The 17,733-nt window shown below is 39.2% G+C and overlaps 2 protein-coding genes and 1 long non-coding RNA gene across 6 annotated transcripts in view; 1 reads left to right on the forward strand and 2 right to left on the reverse strand.

Moving 5' to 3' along the window:
• Prosap (SH3 and multiple ankyrin repeat domains prosap) overlaps positions 1-11,922 on the reverse strand; it is a 324,904-nt gene extending 312,982 nt beyond the window's left edge. For 3 of the 4 annotated variants that reach the window (XM_019041269.2, XM_019041268.2, XM_019041265.2), the window contains exon 1: positions 11,675-11,922. The gene's annotated coding sequence lies outside the window, so the exon portion shown is untranslated. The remainder of the gene's footprint in view (positions 1-11,674) is intronic. The other variant, XM_019041266.2, reaches the window with a different exon arrangement.
• A 123-nt stretch (positions 11,923-12,045) lies between these two features.
• On the forward strand, positions 12,046-17,470 carry AIMP3 (aaRS-interacting multifunctional protein 3). The gene is made up of 5 exons (XM_019041372.2): positions 12,046-12,315; positions 13,188-13,370; positions 14,373-14,468; positions 16,571-16,708; positions 17,236-17,470. Exons 1-4 carry the CDS (start codon positions 12,226-12,228, stop codon positions 16,700-16,702), a joined length of 501 nt encoding a protein of 166 aa, XP_018896917.2. The 5' UTR covers positions 12,046-12,225; the 3' UTR covers positions 16,703-16,708; positions 17,236-17,470.
• On the reverse strand, positions 13,009-15,555 carry LOC109030422 (uncharacterized). Its single transcript, XR_002008715.2, has 3 exons — positions 15,341-15,555; positions 14,516-14,640; positions 13,009-13,427 (listed from the first exon to the last, which is right to left on the reverse strand). It is a non-coding gene; the product is annotated as an uncharacterized lncRNA (long non-coding RNA).
• Positions 17,471-17,733: the final 263 nt, after the last annotated feature.

Below are 17,733 nucleotides of genomic sequence, written 5' to 3' on the forward strand. Positions count from 1 at the left end.
GAAAAACCCGATTATCCATTAATAGTTTCCATTTTATTCGCTTAAAACTGTGAATTTAAGACAAAAATTACCATCTAAATTTCATAGTTTTTCACGATTTCCGCAATTTTATTGCAAAGGATGAAGTTGCAAAATCTTAGCATCATGGCAATGCTAGTGGTTCCTTTTTGCAAAATGCAATCCCCGTAACCCTGTGTAGATTAATGTAGAGTACCTGTATAGGGAGAGCACCGACAGATCGGTTCATGGAGGGCTTGGGGCCCAAAAGTGCAGCCACCCTTCTAACTAACTTCTAACGCACAAAATTTCACTGCCAGTCTGCAGATTCCAATTCTAACCAAGATGGCCGAGAATGTACAGAAATGAGCGTTCTTCCGCGAAATTGAGTAAATTCATGCAAAAACTGAGTCAAACACGTGCTTAATAAAGGACGGTTCGTAACAATAGTATCAGTAAATCGCTCTGGATAATTGAAATTCATAGGTTGGCTGCCCTTTTAGGCCCTAACTTTATTCGCGGAGGCATCGGTGAAGGCCTGATGGACTTTCGGAGTTTCAAATCTGTCGGCACTCTCCTTATACAGGTACTCTAGATTAATGCAAAAAAATTCGAGTAATTATCATTTCTACTAAAAATATGACCGAGAAATGTGCTGTCTGTTACGGCGACAAAACTATTCCAGTTATCGTGAAACCACCCTTGTAAGGACATATTATTAAACTTAGGTTTCGCATAAATTTAATTATTTTCTGACCATCTTGGTTTGATATTGGAACTTGATGATTGGCAACGGCGTTGATCTTGTGTTTTGCGTCAGTGGCGTGGTGTGAATTGCGATGTATCGATTGTTCTGTCATTTAAACCTATGGTAAGGAATCGATTATTAAGGTGTTCGCTGCGAACACCCTGTTTAAGTGTTTATCGATCCTTTTCCATAGGTTTAAATGGCATAACAATCGATACATCGCAAAGCACGCCACGCCACTGTTTTGCGTGTAATAGAAGGTTGGCTGCCTTTTTGGGTCCCAGGGATCCATTTTCCGACAAGTCTGTACTTTCCCAATATAGAGGACCACTTTGAAATGGGAAGTCTGCGAACTCCCTGATCCCTTGCGGGCTGATTATTGAAATTGATCGACGAAGTGATAGACATAAAGACACAGGGCGTATAGAGCGATTCTATTGGTTGAAATGGGTGGTTGCTCTAAGGAAAAAAATGATGGACTAACTTGCTATAGGGTTGCCGTTAGTTAGTCTATTACCTAACTCCTTTATTCGTTGCAACCACCCGCCTTCACACACGGAGAGAAAAAACTTCGTGCGTGGGATCCAAAGTTTAGGTCATATGGATCTTTGAAGTTCTCGGATTGAGCATCCGAACACTTAAGGTCCAGCTGCTGAGGTTTGGATCACACATCTGAAACATCAGTTCTTACATCTGAAGTGCTTCGGTTCTCACATCCGAAAAACTTCGGTTCTCACATCTGAAGTACTTCAGACGTAAGAACTGAAGTTTCAGATGTGTGATCCAAACCTCAGCAGCTGGACCTTAAGTGTTCAGATGCTCAATCTGAAAACTTCAGAGATCCGTATGACCTAAACTTCGGGTCCCACGCACGAGGTTTTTTTCTCCGCACATATAGGATCCCGTCATATCCCTTTTGTCTTCATTGTCTATAGCTTTGTCTATCGGTTCCATTTATCGGCCCGCTGGAAACACGACATCGACGATTCGAAGTACCTGGCTCCCCGGTTGCGGCAATGTGGCTTTCAACGGGCGTGAACAAAGGACCTACGACGATGCCGCGACCAAGTCGGGTTGGGTGCTTTCTCCGATTAGCGCCGCGGCGATTGATGAGCAGAGAGGGCGTCGCGACGACTCGCTCGAAGTCGCTATCCGATTGGCCGCCACCTCCGGAACATGCAGCTAGACCGCAAGGTAAATAAAACAACCGAGAAACCGGAAGAACCAACCCGAAAAGACGGGCGCATCACCCTCCGTCGTGCCCTCGGATTTAACTGGCCAGGTGTTGTCTGTTCTGTCGCAGTGATTATTTCCTTGCGTTTCATGGGTAACTGTACCTTGAGTACTACCACAGCGGATACAGCGGATTTCGTTTGGATTCAAGCAAAAATCCGAAGCGTATTTCTTCTTGTCAACAGGGATGGATTTACCTTTTTAGCGCTTCTAGGCAAATCTTACAGTCGTGCCCCTCACCGAACAGACGACCGTGTGGGGAGTCTGGGGGGTTCGGGGGTCCTCCCCCGGAAAATTTTTAAAATCGGGCATTTGATTAACACAATTTAAGCTACTTTTAGGTTCTTTAACAGAAAAATTTGGTGGCTGAGATGACTCTTGTGCTACCATAATTTTCGAAAGGTATAGGGAATTGAAAAAAAAACAAAACTAAACAAATGCGAGAAAAGGTTGGAAAAAGTAAAAAGAAAAATTTACTCATTATTGCAGTGGGGGCGCGGGTTTTACGAACGTTATTTGTAGACAAGGACAGATTCACAGATATTCTTCTTTTTGAGCGTCTCTTTTTTCATCCTCAATTTTTTTTACTGATTTCAATTCTAGAACCCTTAAAAAAGTATGAATGTGTCTCAAAATGTTGCGCCCCTAGGCAGCTGCTTAGGTCTGCCTTGTGGGAAATCCGTCCCTGCCTTGAGTACTACCACAGCGGATACAGCGGATTTCGTTTTGATTCAAGCAAAAATCCGAAGCGTATTTCTTCTTGTCAATGTTTTCAAGAGTCTGGACTCTAGATCCAATGTATTTTTTTTTCCAGTGCGAATGTGGGCGCGTTAGTTAAAGCAGGACGGCAACAGCGCGACAGGTGGAATCCTCAGGAAATTCTAAGCACGCGTCGGACAGTTATCACCGCGGTCGTGGTCATGTCGCTGATGAGTAGCGGTGACGCGGGGTCTCCCGAAAAAAAGCGGCTTTGAACTCCGATTAGGAGCAAACGCGGAGTCACGAACTCACGACCCCCCCCCCCCCCCCTTCCGCCCAGCCGACCCGGGATACAGCACCGTTTGTAACCGGAGACGAATACGGCTGGAACGTCGGGGGATAAAGTAAGGTGGTGACATTTCCTACGTCTTGGAAAGTGGTCGATGACGTAAGCGGGTGCGGACTTTTCTCGGCGTCGATTTTCACGAAAATGGTAGGGTCCATCGAGAAAAAAAAAAAAACTCTAAAAAAGGTCTAAAATTGGACCACATTTAACAGAAAGGAACCAAGCCACATCAGCTATTGTCAAATTTAATTGGGAAATTTAATTTTTTACGAGAGAACGTTTGTACCTATTCTTTTGACAATTTTCAGGAATTTGCTTCGTAGTATGGAGAAAATTCACTGAAATTAGAACATAAATCCGCACGACCGTTTTCATGTAAAAAATTAAATTGCCCGATTAAATTTGGCAATAGCGTACGTGGCTTGGTTCCTTTCTGTTTAACGCGGTCCAATTGTAATTTGTACTGTTTCAGGGTGTCTACGAAAACAGACTGACCAAAAATCAGCACGTTTACGGTACATTCCCAAGAAATTCAGTCCCTCCTTAACAGAGAACGTCAGTACTTATTCAGTACCTCGAACTGATGAAATTCGAAAAATTCCAATTTCTCGCTCGAATTGCGCCAAAAATAACGGAGAATTTGAAAAATTCCGGACCTTTCAGCGGAATTTCACACCTTTTCAATACTTCCGGACCGCCCTTAAAAAATCAGTACTATTTCTGGACTTTCCGGACTTCTGGACACCGTGTGTTTCATGCCAAAAACCTACGGACGTGACAGTCCGTTTGTCACAATGGACCACTAGACAAGGTACGAATTTAAGCATTCTGATACATGTTTCTTCACCAGAATTTCACGTAGAACACGATTCGCACAACGAAAACTAATGAAACAAACTCCAAACGAAGACATTAAAGTTTTTATTTCACATTGGTTACGAGGAATTTGAACTGCCCGCTCACAAGAAACTCAAAGCTCTACGTGAGTCAAATCACGCACTACAACGGCTTCGGCAAGCTTCTCAAACGAGCAATGTTCATTTCCCATCATGTGTTGTTCAAACTATTAGCAATTTGCTATAACTGAGCCAAAGCGTCAAGATTAAGGTTGCCAGATTTTTATATCGCAGAGACTGTCATGATAACGTTTAGCGCGCGATGGGAATCACGTAGAGCATTGTGTTTTCATGAGCGGGTGGTTTGAATTCACGCATTAAGAATCATTAAATATCTTCGTAAGGAGTTAATTTCGGTAATTTTCGTTGTGTGCACAGGCCCGCCACATCCCATCTCGGGCCCTGGTACCAGATTTCTGGCCCGGGCCCCTAGCACAGAGGGGGGTCCGGGGGGCCTCCCCCGGGAAATTTTTGAAATTTTAAATCTATTTGGACGCATTTTGAAGCTCTTATGATGGAGATTTTCCATCAATTTCTGCAGAATAATTACGTTTTTTTTTACTTTCAGCATCAAATACTTTCGAACTGTTGCATTCAAAACATCTATAAAAATTTTTTTGAGGGGGGCAGATGATACTTTTCAATTCTAGGGGGAGCCGGGCCCCCTGGACTCCCCTCTTGTACGTCTATGGCAAGGGAGTTGAGCCATTGAAGTCGAGAATGCCCGGACAGGGGCCTCTTAGCATCCGACAACAGAAGAAAATGAAACGCAGTTACTCAAAATATCATTCTACATATACTCAAAATCTTGAAAATAGATAGAATCTCTAAAAAAGTAAGACAAATTTGATATTGCCCTAGCGTGTATTTGAAACTTCATTCATCTTTTGCGGAATTTTTAGGGCCATTTTTTCACTTTTCCTTACGAGACAAGGATTACACATGAATTCGTAGGGGATTGTCACCTGCGTCACGGGCCCCTCCAGGGCCCGGGCCCCGGTACCGAGGACCCAGTATCCCCCCCCTTGTGGCGGGCCTGTGTGTGCATCGTGTTTTACGTAAAATTTTGGTTAAGAAACATGTATCAGAATGCTGAAATTCGTACCTTATCTAATGGTCCATTCGAATTTCGAAGTATGCTTGGGCTACAGGCGTAATTGCATGTATAGACGGCAGTAAGTCGTTCTTTTCCACTGCACTTAGACCAAAGCTGCCGTGTGGACGAAAAATCTCGTATGAGCCCTCAGACGTTTCCAAAATCCACCCGATAAAATGTAAATTTCCTTGATACCTTATGATTATTTTCCTTCCAATATCCCAGAGAACCTCGGACTTGATTCATACCTGAAAATTCAAAGGGAGAATATTCACAACTTTCCTCAGAAATACATATTTAATTGGGGTCAATTTGGCGACGTCTGGTGCCTGATAAAAGGGTTAAATTGTAAATTTAATTATAAGTTTGTTCTTCTTTATTAAAATTTAAACTAGGATATTTAATTATAATTTTGAAAATTATTAGTTTTAACTTAACTTAAAATTTTAATAAAAAATAAATAGAATAAAATAAGATATCAAAAATAAAAATCTTAATAATCCAAATTTAATAAAATTAATGGTATATCATTTTACTCATCTACTAAATAGCAGTAGAGCAAAAAAAAATATCTGTAAATAAAAATAAACTGCCAAAACCGAAATTAGAATCATTAATCTTACTACAAACGTAAAGCCAAGATACCAAAGATAGTTAATTACCAATCATTATTTAATTCATTATTATTATTTAAATCATTATTTAATTTATTTATTTTTTATTCATGCGACGTTTTTTCGGAGCACGACCGTGCTGCACTGCTGCCGTGCTAAAGAAAAACGCCTTATGAACCCTCTGGCGTTGGCAAATTTACTTCGATAAAACACGAATTTCCTGGTAAACTTGGGAATATTTTCTTTCCAATGTTTCAAATACTTTTACTCGCAATTTCACCTGAAGTTCCTGAAAATGTCAAGGAAAAATATCGATAACTTTCCTCAAAAATGAACATTTTATCGACGGAAACTTGGCAACTCTCGAATGTTAATACGGCGTTTTTCTTCAGCACGGCAACGCTGCCGTGCTAAGGAAAAACGCCGTATAAGCCTTCAGGCGTTGCCAAATTTCTTTTGATGAAACACGAATTTCTTGGTAAACTTGTGAATATTTTCCTTCCGATTATATAGGTAATTTCGTTCTCAATTTCACCTAAAGTTCCTGAAAATTTCAAGGAAAAGTATTCATAACTGTCCTCAAAAATGAACATTTTATCGACGGAAATTTGGCAACTCTCGAATGTTATTACGGCGTTTTTCTTCAGCACGGCAACGCTGCCGTGCTAAGGAAAAACGCCGTATGAGCCTTCAGGCGTTGCCAAATTTCTTTTGATGAAACACGAATTTCTTGGTAAACTTGTGAATATTTTCCTTCCGATTATATAGGTAATTTCGTTCTCAATTTCACCTAAAGTTCCTGAAAATTTCAAGGAAAAGTATTCATAACTGTCCTCAAAAATGAACATTTTATCGACGGAAACTTGGCAACTCTCGAATGTTAATACGGCGTTTTTCCTCAGCACGGCAGCGCATGAGTGTGACTCGGATGGCTAGACAAAATACCTTTAACTTGGTCCACACCGCGAAGGAGCCCAGCGCAACGGCCAACTTCGAAATGGTTTCTTGACATACCTCAAACTGGTTTCCGCCCCCCGCAACCCCCCGCCCCTCCGTGGGTCCCCCTGTCCCCCAGCCGATCGCTGCTTGTCTATTACAACCACGACCATCTATAACATTGTTGCCTTTCCTGGACTTGGGTACATTCCCATCCTCATCGAGCCTAGAGTCCCTTTATGCTGAGAGTCAAGACGATGTGAATCAATTTCTGATTGGTTCCCGTATTTTAGGCCTTCACAGTGTCACAAACGGGAATAAAGATTACATTTTCACCGGTTGCAAAGACTATAATCTGGAATGGACCAGAGTCCCTTTATACTGAGAGTCAAGACAACACCCCCATGGAGTCACAAACGGGAATAAAGATTACAGAAATGGAACGTTTTTCGTAATCTTTGATCGGCTCATTCTCGAATTCCTCTCTCCGTTCCTTCTCTCATTCCGTTTGTTCCTTGCCGAACCCATAATTCCCTGGTCTATTCCAGATTATAATCTTTGCAATTGGGGAAAATGTAATCTTTATTCCCGTTTGTGACACTGTGGAGGCCTAAAATACGGGAACCAATCAGAAATGGATTCACATTGTCTTGACTCTCAGTATAAAGGGACTCTAGAATGGACCAAGAAATTACGGGTTCGGCAAGAAATAAACGGAATGAGAGAAGGAACGGAGAAAGGAATTTGAGAATGGGCCGATCAAAGATTACAAAAAAAAGTTCAATTTCTATAATCTTTATTCCCGTTTGTGACTCCATGAGGGGGTGTTGTCTTGACTCTCAGCATAAAGGGACTCTAATCGAGCCTAGAGCCGTGACCATCCTCGGGAAAAAAGGCATGCGTATTTAAATATGGCGATTTTGGATGGGAAAAATCGATTTCGGAAAAACGACCCGTTTCGAAATTAAAGCCTGGATACATGCTCAAATTTCAATCGATTTCTGATCAAATGGTGACTGGTGCGCACCATCTACCATCAAATTTTTGGGGACTGCAAAAATTTGACCGCCATTTTTATCATCGTTTTGATCGGAAATCGACGGAAATTTGAGCGTGTAGCCAGGCCTTTAGCGGCAGTAAATTCAGGGTTGCCGCAGAATTTAGAGAATAAATTCCCTGTCAAATCCCTGATTTCTTTGTCACGTTTTGGTGAAATTCCCTAGCAATTGAGGATATGCCGGATGCTAAAAGAGACATGATTTGAAATAGTTTTCAGACAAAATTTGTGGTTTAAAACGTCAAATTCATTCAGGAAAGGAAATAAAGGTGACCCAACAATATTTCCCTGATATTTCCAGGGTTTCCCTTACTTTTTGAAATTCCCTGGCATTTCCCGGTATTCCCTGACTGTGGCAACTCTGAAATTGATCTTTTCCAAAATTGATATTCTAGATTTTTGGATTTGAAAGGCTGGACCCTATAGTTACTCCATCATTTCCCCCTTAGTCTACGAAAACTACCCGTCCAATCAAGAGGATCGCTCCGTGTTCCTCATATCTTCTTTGCCTACAGTTTTGTCTATCAATGTCAAAGATTAGACCGCAGATGTCTGATTTTGTGGCAAAATGCCCGCTTTCGCAGTGAAATGAGCGATTTGGCGGAAGCCACTTTTTAAAGATAATGAGCTAAATAAAAGAAAAAAAAGGTCATATCATTTTTGAAAATTTCTTAATCAAGGCCGATGATTTCCTTCCAGTTTGCCGCAATCCTAAGCTTGCGGGATCAGACATTTTCTGTGCCCGCGTCGGCACAGTTACAAAGCAAATCCATTCCAATATGTCTACGTAAGAATAAAAGTCTTACTTTCGGAACTTGCGCGTTTTTTCAAGAATCCGTTTCGTCGACATTCAATGACTAAGAAAGGTGGGAAACCGCGTCACCGATTGCGACGTCGCAGACTTCCTATTATATGTACTTAATTTTTTCTTTGGAAAACCATTCACCGTAATCTCTTGAAAACTCTCCTGAGTCTTTTTTCTTTGTCAGCAGAATATTCTCAGGGTGTCTACCAAAACAGGCTGACCAAAAATTAGTATTTTTACAGTACTTCTTCAGTACATTTCCTAGAAATTCGGTACCTTCTCAACGGAAAAATTCAGTACTTTCCCAGTACCCTTATTTGACGAGATTCGAAAAATTTGAATCTCTCGCTCAAATTGTGACAAAAATGATTGAAAAATGATGAACAAAAATGTGAAAAAAAATTCCGGACCTTTTTGCGGAATTTCCGCACTTTTCCAGTACTTCCGGACCGCCCTTAAAAAGTCAGTACTCTTTCCGGACTTCTAGACACCCTGATTCTGTGTAAATTTCAATCTATAAAGTTGGCTGCATACTCCCCTTCAAAAAAATAAAGTAGGAGCGTAATTTTCGCAACACTGCAATGGAAATACGTGGTTTTGCACTTGGGCCAACGAAGTATAACATAGACACGTGCCAAAAGCCAGATTTTTGAACAGAGAGCTGGTTGCTGGGGGATGGGGCGGTGGAATGATGGGGGGGGGGGTGCATTAGGGTACATTTACCGGTGCTTAAACACGACACAGTGAAGCAGGCGCTGCGCATGGGGCGAACCCATGCGTGTAATTACCACACTTGGCTACCTCATCAACTCGTCACCTGGGGTCAAGATACTTATCTACGAGCTCATTACAACCGGGCTAACCTAAATTAAAATTATTCCTCCCACAACCGAACCCAAATCTCGCGGGGGCAGCAGCGTGACGCCCGCGTTTCATGCACCACTTGTCAGGGTTGCAATGGAGATGTTGCATGTGTGAGGGATTTGCGATTTGACTGTTGTTTTTCATGTAAAAGTTCGCGAGAAACACGATGGTGCCACTGGTTTTCTCTGAAATCATCTCCCAAGCTCAAAAAAACCACTCAAACTGAGACCAAAATGAAGGGGATATCCCGCCCTACCCTGAGAGTCCACCTCTACATAAAAACAAACTCTCCATGCAAATATAGGGAGCAAATACATTAGCAGGGTTGCCACTTTATTTGGGGACTCCAAAACTGAAAACACGGCAACCCTGCTAATGTATTTGCTCCCTATCTTCGCATGGAGAGTTTGTCTTGATGTAGAGGTGGACTCTCAGGATAGCGTGGGATATCCCCTCCATTTTGGCCTCAACTTGAGAGCTTTTTTTGAGCTTGGGAGTTGATTTTAGAGAAAACCCAGTAGCACCATCGTGTTTCTCGCGAACTTTTACACATGAATCAACGGTCAAATCGCAAATCCCTCACACATGCAACATCTCCATTGCAAACCACTGGCGATTATGCAAGTGGACAACACTGTTTTCTCCCATTTAAATGCATTGAAAATATCGATTTTGGTCGACACAAGCTGCCGTAACAAGAATCGATAGTTTTACACACATTTAAATGGGTTAAAAACAGTGTTGCTGGCTTTCAAGAATCGCCGCTGGTGCAAACTACAAACTTGCAACTGCAAATCAAATTTCAGTGCATGAATTATTTCATTAGACAAATCAGCGTTACAGCCATATAATGTCACCGGATGATCATGTATGTGGTTTTGTTTAGTTAATTTGTTTTTCTCCTGTAAAATTGAAGAGACTAAGATTTCTAAATACGTAGTTTTCGGATTTGGCCATTCCAACAGGTACTCGCAATTTTTTTTCCACTGACAGGAGAATGGTGAAGAACATCAAAATCATTCAAAAATAGTCCTCAAGGCAAAGTATGAATTACAGCACAACAGTATGTGTTCCCTCTTCAAAATTTCACAAGGAAAACGAATCACACAAAGGGAAGTTTAAATATTAACTCTTGACAAGACAAACGTATCACATATTAAACTTAAATGGCAGAAATACAAGTGATGTCATTTGTGCAATCGAGCCTCCATTTGATTAATATTTAAAATACTTGTTAATATCTTGTTCAGGAGTTAGTTTCAAAACTTCCCATTGTACAAATTGTTTTCTATGAAAGACTTTGAAGAGAAAACATGTGACGTTTTCTTCTACTACAGTCCTTGCCTGGTGGCCCTTTCAGTCTACTCACAGTTCCCAAGAATATGGACAATGACTTTTAATAATTGTGACTGCAGTTTCTATAGAAAAGTTGCATGCTTAAATATCCTGAAGCTTCTGTTCGAACTTTGTCACAACAGCTGCTGTAGGCACAGGTGGGCTAAAATTAGAGAAAAATACCAGAGAATACCATCCTATTAATGCTTAGCCCACTCCAATTCGAGTGTTTTAGAAATTCGAGTGCTACTATTAGAAAGATCCAAACCAGTTCAAAACTACGATACGTATCAACCAGTCAACCAATATTTTTCCTGATGTTCCTGCCTACCTGTCTGCCCCAAACTTAACGTTCTTAAAAAGGTCTGAAAAAAACAAAAAATCTGTCATTATCAGCACACTGCGCTGATCAGTTTCTCAACTTCTGAAGGAGCGTGCTGATCGTATGTTGAGACAAAATCTTGTACGCATCAACTCATCATTGGGACGGGGGGCCATCTGAATACATGTTAGTACCTGCTCAGAGGTGCTCATCAGCAACTAATTCAAAATTATCATTTATCTCAAAATACGATGAGGAAGTTCCATCAGCCTCGTGTAGGTGGAGTAAAATCCTTTATTACTCTGTGCAAAACCCTTGATAGATGAAATCGCTCAACAGGATATTTTGGTTCTCAGGTAGGTTTGGGAGTTTTACCTTTCGACTTAAGGATAGGAAAGAGCCCCGTTATCATCTATGTGCATCAAATGTTTGGAGGACTTGTGGAAATACCCATCTAATAGAGACTCCGTCTCAATCAAACTCCATAACCCCATGCCGATAGAAGTTCGCCGGGTTTCGGTGACGCCGGTGCAACGGTCAATCGATGATGTCTAGACCGAGGATTAAAAAACAAACCATCCTATGTAACGTAAGAATATTAAGAGCTTCTCATTGTAAAGGTAACTCACATGAGAAAATGGCAAAACACAAATCCACACGATACGAGCTTATTTGAGGCGTGTAAGAAAGCGATGTGAATGTCTGAGACAAGCAGTTGACACTCACCTGTGCCTCTGAGACGAAATACACCTGTTCCGCTGCCTGGAGAATCCAATTAATCCAAAGTAAATGGGCACTGAATTAAAAATGACAGTGTGACACTAGTTTACGAAGCACGGTAACACTTCAAAAGTAAAGAAATTGTCACAACGAGTTATGAAAACACTGACACTACCACAAAAGTTGATAAGACAACAACAACACACACGGCGACGACCGACAAGAGCCCCACGCGCCACGGTCACCTCGGAACTGAATCATCGAAAAAGAGAATTTGTCGATTAGGCGAGCGGCGCGATGCCAGCGCACTCTATCAGTCTAGACAGGCAACTCATGAATCAACAATAACATAACCTCCAACAAATTCTTGCAATTCCTCCTTCTGCAGTCTGCAGAGGCAATAATTTTGTAAAAACAAATCGAAAAGCGTTTTTCCGTCACTTTTTCCGATAGTGATACCAAGTGTCATCATCAGACAAATATTTCTTCCAACTAATTCAGTTTCTGTGCGCTAAGTAATCTAAATTCCTCACAGAGTTCACAGCAGCTTTTCAAACATGGTCATAGACGTAAAACAGTCGCTTTCTTCCTTGTATCGGTATTTTAATGTTCCTAAAGAGTTTTCTGCCCAACTGTCATCAATGAAGGTTAGTAGCTCCACAAGAATTTTAAAATTGTCTTAGTTTCTACTGGCACTACACCACTCAGCAGGGCCATTCTCAGAGCTTGCGTCAGCCAAGTTGGCACTTGTCTATTTTCTTTTTGCAAGCAATTGCGCATCAATCTGACAATAACAATCAAGAATCAACTAAAGTTAACGAAGTTTCTGCAGATAAATACTTTAGGAGGTCAACTGCGCAAGTTACTCAAAAGTAAACAACAGGTGTCAACTTACCTGATACGAGTTCCAGCACATGTGATGAGCTGATATGGTTTTCTCCTGCTGAGAGCGGAACCACCTCTTTTTGCTGTTGGAAAACCTCCTGACATCCGTCGACGCATACTTTTTTCAATGAAGTTAGAAAGGAATTGTGTGCGTATCATTTCCCGGGGGGGGGGGGGGGGGGGGGGGGGAGATTCTCATCCTACTAAAAATTCTTGTAAGAATTTGCTGGTATATGTAGAGCTAAGTGAAGCATAAAAACTCCTATGGTTATCAATAAGTATCTTTTTACCAGAAGTGTGATGGTAGCTCACAGAAAGCCAGTAGAACATACCTAATATTTTTTTTTAAATTTTCCTCATTCATTTTTTTGATGAGCAAGAAATTTTAATGAAAGATAGTAAGTAATATCTTTGAAAATCGAGAATTGTCCTCATTGAAAAAACTGTCCCAAAAATTTTCTTTCCATGATCACTTTATTTGGGAGGTCTCTTTGGAGAATCACTTATGAAACAAACATTTGTACTTTTTGATTTTGAAAAATCATAACATGAATGTGATAAAGAAATTCATATCATGTGGAGATCATCTATAATTGTATTGTTTTTAAGAAAAGAGTTTCAACTTTTGTTCCAGTTGCCACACCTTAATTCTGAAAATTTACCAGGCTGGACAGCTCTTGCTTTGAGTCGTAAATATGCGAAGAAGCTTGCAGGTCATAATGTAGAAGATGCAGCTTTTGTCAGGCAGTGGGTTGAGTACGCTGTCACGCAGGGAGTGCATGCTGATGATTCAACTAGTTCCAGTCAAGTCTTGAAGGTAAAACAAAATCTTATGGATTTATATTTTGATCTCAAGGAATCTTAACTGTTAAATCTAAAGAAGAACAGATACGTGAGTTTATCAATGTATAACTTACGATGCGTCACAAAAAAACTGCTTTTCTTTATGAGACTCAAATTCACATAAATCTTAACCATACTTTATCTTTATCTTCATAAAGTATAGTATTGAGATCTCAATACTATACTTTTCCTTTCGTAGTAGTATGTTGGGTGAACCAAAAATTTCATAGTTGAATAACGACTGTGGAAGTACCAGACCTTGTATCTTGGTTTGTGAAGTTGCAAAAATCTTATGTTGCATTTTAATTTTCTGCGGAAGGCCTGATCATTATTCATGCAAAAAGTTTTGTTCACTTTTCCTCCCATATTTCAATAATATTGTTTCAAAGTTCTGGGCAAAGTGTGTCTAGCTGTTTTCTTTTCAAAGATGAAATATGAGCAGACATCTAGTTGTAATTTAGCAGTTGGATATTCTCTCACTAACTTATTGGCAGAGCTCATGTACACCAGAGTCCCTTGTACACAAGCTCTCCATACAGGCCTGAAACATTCAAATTGTATAAGCCAATCAAAGGCAAGTTGGTTCTACGTCCATACTTTTTTTTTCCTCTGTTATGGATCTGATATGTTAAGTGTTTCATTGCACCTAAATGTTTGTAAAGATACAACTTTTTAATTCTGCATGTTGGCACACTGATCTATCAAAGGAACTCATACGGATTCCCATTGATTGATCAATAAGTTTCCTTGGATCACCATCTTACATGGCCAAAATTCATACTGTACCACAAAACATCCCTTTAACTCCTCATACCAATATCTCAGTCCGGAATTTTTCAGCACTGAGGCCCTCTTTCCTCTTTCGGTAAGAATTATGCACAACATTCGTATTTCTCTTATGGGTATTTATTTACTTAGTTTTATTCTCACAGTGTGGTAAAGAATAAAATAATAATGTTTTCTAAATTTTTTTCAGGAAGTAAATAAAGCTTTAGCAGACCAATCATATATCGCAGCCAATTATTTGACAGTAGCAGACCTATTTTTGTTCTACGTTTTACATCCAATCGTGGTGAGCAGCTCTTTTATTTCTGTCCTATGTAAATATAAAAAATTTACCCATCCAGTGAACAAAAAATCATGTCGTTCATGTTCCTCAACATGTTGGCCTGGTCCCTTCATCTGCATCCCTTGTTTTCTCAAGTCTTTTTGGAAAACAAGCCACAATTCCATATGTACGAAACCTGGAATAAAAAATGGGAGGTCTAATGGATTGGAGAAGGAAAACTCATATTTTGTTCAATGCAATCCATTTGAGGAAAAAGAAAAAAAAAACTATCTCTTTGGAGGGACTGTTCAAGATTTTGAATTCAGAGGTTATCCCTTAATTCTCCCAGAAAATCCCTTCCATCAAAGGACTTGAAACTTCCACTCTCTTTTTATCAAGCTGAGATTCCGTGCTCTTGGCAAACTCTCCGCAACCAAGATTCTTGCCAGCAAAGCAGTGCTTCGCCCAATAAATATAAAATGACTGGAAAAATTAAAAATATTGGTCTTCCTTACATCCCAGTGGAGATCATAAAACTTTTCAAGTTTGTACGCTGTAAACTTGACAAAAGTAAAATTTTAAATGAAACGAATAGTGGAGGTATATGAGGACCTTTCTAAGTAAACAGCATGTGCCCATGTCAACGTACCTGAGATTGTGCAACTTTTCTTTTTTTTACAACCATCCAAAATCCTCCACATTGTACATTCCTCTGTCAAAATATTAAGAACAGTAGAAAGATAATTTGAAGCAAATTTCAGGACAGAGATTACAGATCTCTCCCAACTGAACAGATGGATGTATGCACAATCTTAGCAACATTGACGTAGGTATTTTGTAGTTTATTCGGAAAGGTCCTCACATCCATGCAGATAAAAAGTAACAAGAGTACTTACTATAGCTGATCCTACAGCGAAGATGAGCATTAAAGGTCTCATTGGGCACATCATTTTGTCAAATTTACAGATTACCGAAAAACCCCTTTAATTTTGAGCGAACAAAATCCCAGTAACTTGACAGAACCATGAAAGAAATAACTATTTCTTTCATGACAGAACTTTATCGCATCACTTCTTATTTTCTGTTGAACCATCTGTTTAAATAGTCCAATAGTCTCTTCTATTTAATTGTTTATTGGATATGAGAGATTATTTCTTGATATAAAGGTTACGTAATAGGTCTCTAAAAAGTTAAAGAATGAGAGTGAGCATTAGTTTTAAAGAAAACAACAATCAACTGTTTTTGTGATCTTTTGATGAATTGATTACTGAAAGCAGTACCTAACTCACGGAAAAAAAAATATTTGCTGATTCAGCAATTCAATTGCTAAAAATAGTGAGAGCAATGTTTCAACACAGATTTTACAACAAAAAAATGATACTTTAACCACCCCCGTGGTTAAATTAGTTTACAATGTGGTTAAAGTAGCATTTTTTTGTTGTAAAATCTGCGTTGAAACATTGCACTCACTGTTTTTAGCAATTGAATTGCTGAATCAGCAATTCTTTTTTTTTCCGTGTGTCAACCCTATTCTCCATTACATATTCATCTCAAAATTACTGTTGATGTTTTGACTTTTGAAGAGTGACTCCTGGCCAAAGATGTGCTCTGCCATTGTCACGATCTGTGAATTGTGAGATCAAGCATTTTTTCTGCTTTGCTAAGGAAAAACGTCGCATGAACATTCGTGAGTTGCCAAATTTCTCCGGATAAAACGTGTATTTTTGAAATTAGTTTGAACATTTTTCCTTGAAATTTTCAGATATTTTAGACAAAATTTTGAAAAAATTATCTGAAAAATTTGAAGAACAATATTTACAATTTTCCCAGAAAATTAGTTTTTTTTAAGAAAATATTGCAATGGCTAAAGCGGCGTCTTATACAGCGTTTTTCCTTAGCACGGCAGTCCTACCAACATGGTTTGTCTGACTAAAAATAATTCCATTATGATTAGACTCGGTCATCTTGTACATATTTGTGGCAAAATAACCCTCATTTTTTATTGATCTATCGAGTTAGCTAATTAATGTGGGCTGCCAGCTTTTTTGAGCTTTGGTTTCATTACTTTCCCAACATTACTACATCTACTTTCACCTCCTCTGAATCACTTGTTGTCTTCTTTCCAGGCATCTATGACTTTTTACGAGAAGGAAAAATATATTAATTTATCTCGATGGTTCGATCATCTACAGCTGGAGCCGAACATTCGACAAACAAGGCCTCTAGTCACATTTAGCCGAACTCTTTTATACTCTTAAGATCAGGTAATGATTCTGTATTTCTGTGCAATAAATCTTCATGTCACCCATATTGACTGCATACTACTCCTATGATGGATCAGATCTTCATACTCTACTAATAATATTTCATGAAATTTTCCTTCTCATGGTTTTTCCAATTAAGTTATTTTCATTATCCTGTATTTTACTTGTTGTCAATAAATATATGGCTGGAAAAGTGAGTTAACTTATTTTTAAAAAAAATCCTCAAGATTTAACACCAACTCAATGTGGATCTGTTCACTGAAAATTTTATCTGTGTGTACTTAGATCCCTTTAACCAACCATGGTTATATTTAATTGGACATTATTTTGCAATTAGGAACTACAATATCTGACGCCTCTGTAAAAGCACTTATCTCATATAGAAACTAAAGGCGTACACGTTGTTTCTAAAGTGAGCTGGAAATTGTGGTTTCTAAATGCAAAATGTAATACAATTCTTAAGCTATAATTTAAGGGTATTAATTTTGTTTTTCATCTCATTAACTTGTCTTTTTTTCACGGTTCAGGCTCTCTACGAAACTCCACGAGGTAATGTCATGAATTCCATGCAGCACGCTGTCAAATCAATTTTCTTCTGGAATCCTTCTCAAACAAAATAGGAGCCACTATCATGAGCTTTTCTTCCTTTGTGTAAAGTAATTTTAATGGTGGTTCCCTTCAAATTATTTTTAAAGATTTGATTATTTTCATTTTATTTATTTATGTACATATTCATATTTCAGTGATTAAAATAAATTTTTTCTTTAATATTTTTTCACTGATTTGTGTATGTACCTCCAAATTTTTATTTTATTTTTGCGATGATTCATAAGAAAAGGGACGTAAGTGCAGAAAAACTCAAAATTGAGAATTTGTGTGCAGAAATCGTTCTTCTTGGTTTCAGTGTTTCAGAATTACTTTTCACATTTTTACTCTTAACAGGAAAAAAGGTTCTGGTAGAGAAACTGAAATTTAACTTGATACTCTTTTATGTTTGGGGAAAGAATATTTTCAGCAGAAATCCC

The sequence above is a fragment of the Bemisia tabaci genome, chromosome 9 (assembly GCF_918797505.1).
Source record: "Bemisia tabaci chromosome 9, PGI_BMITA_v3".
Classification (NCBI taxonomy): Eukaryota; Metazoa; Arthropoda; class Insecta; order Hemiptera; family Aleyrodidae; genus Bemisia; species Bemisia tabaci.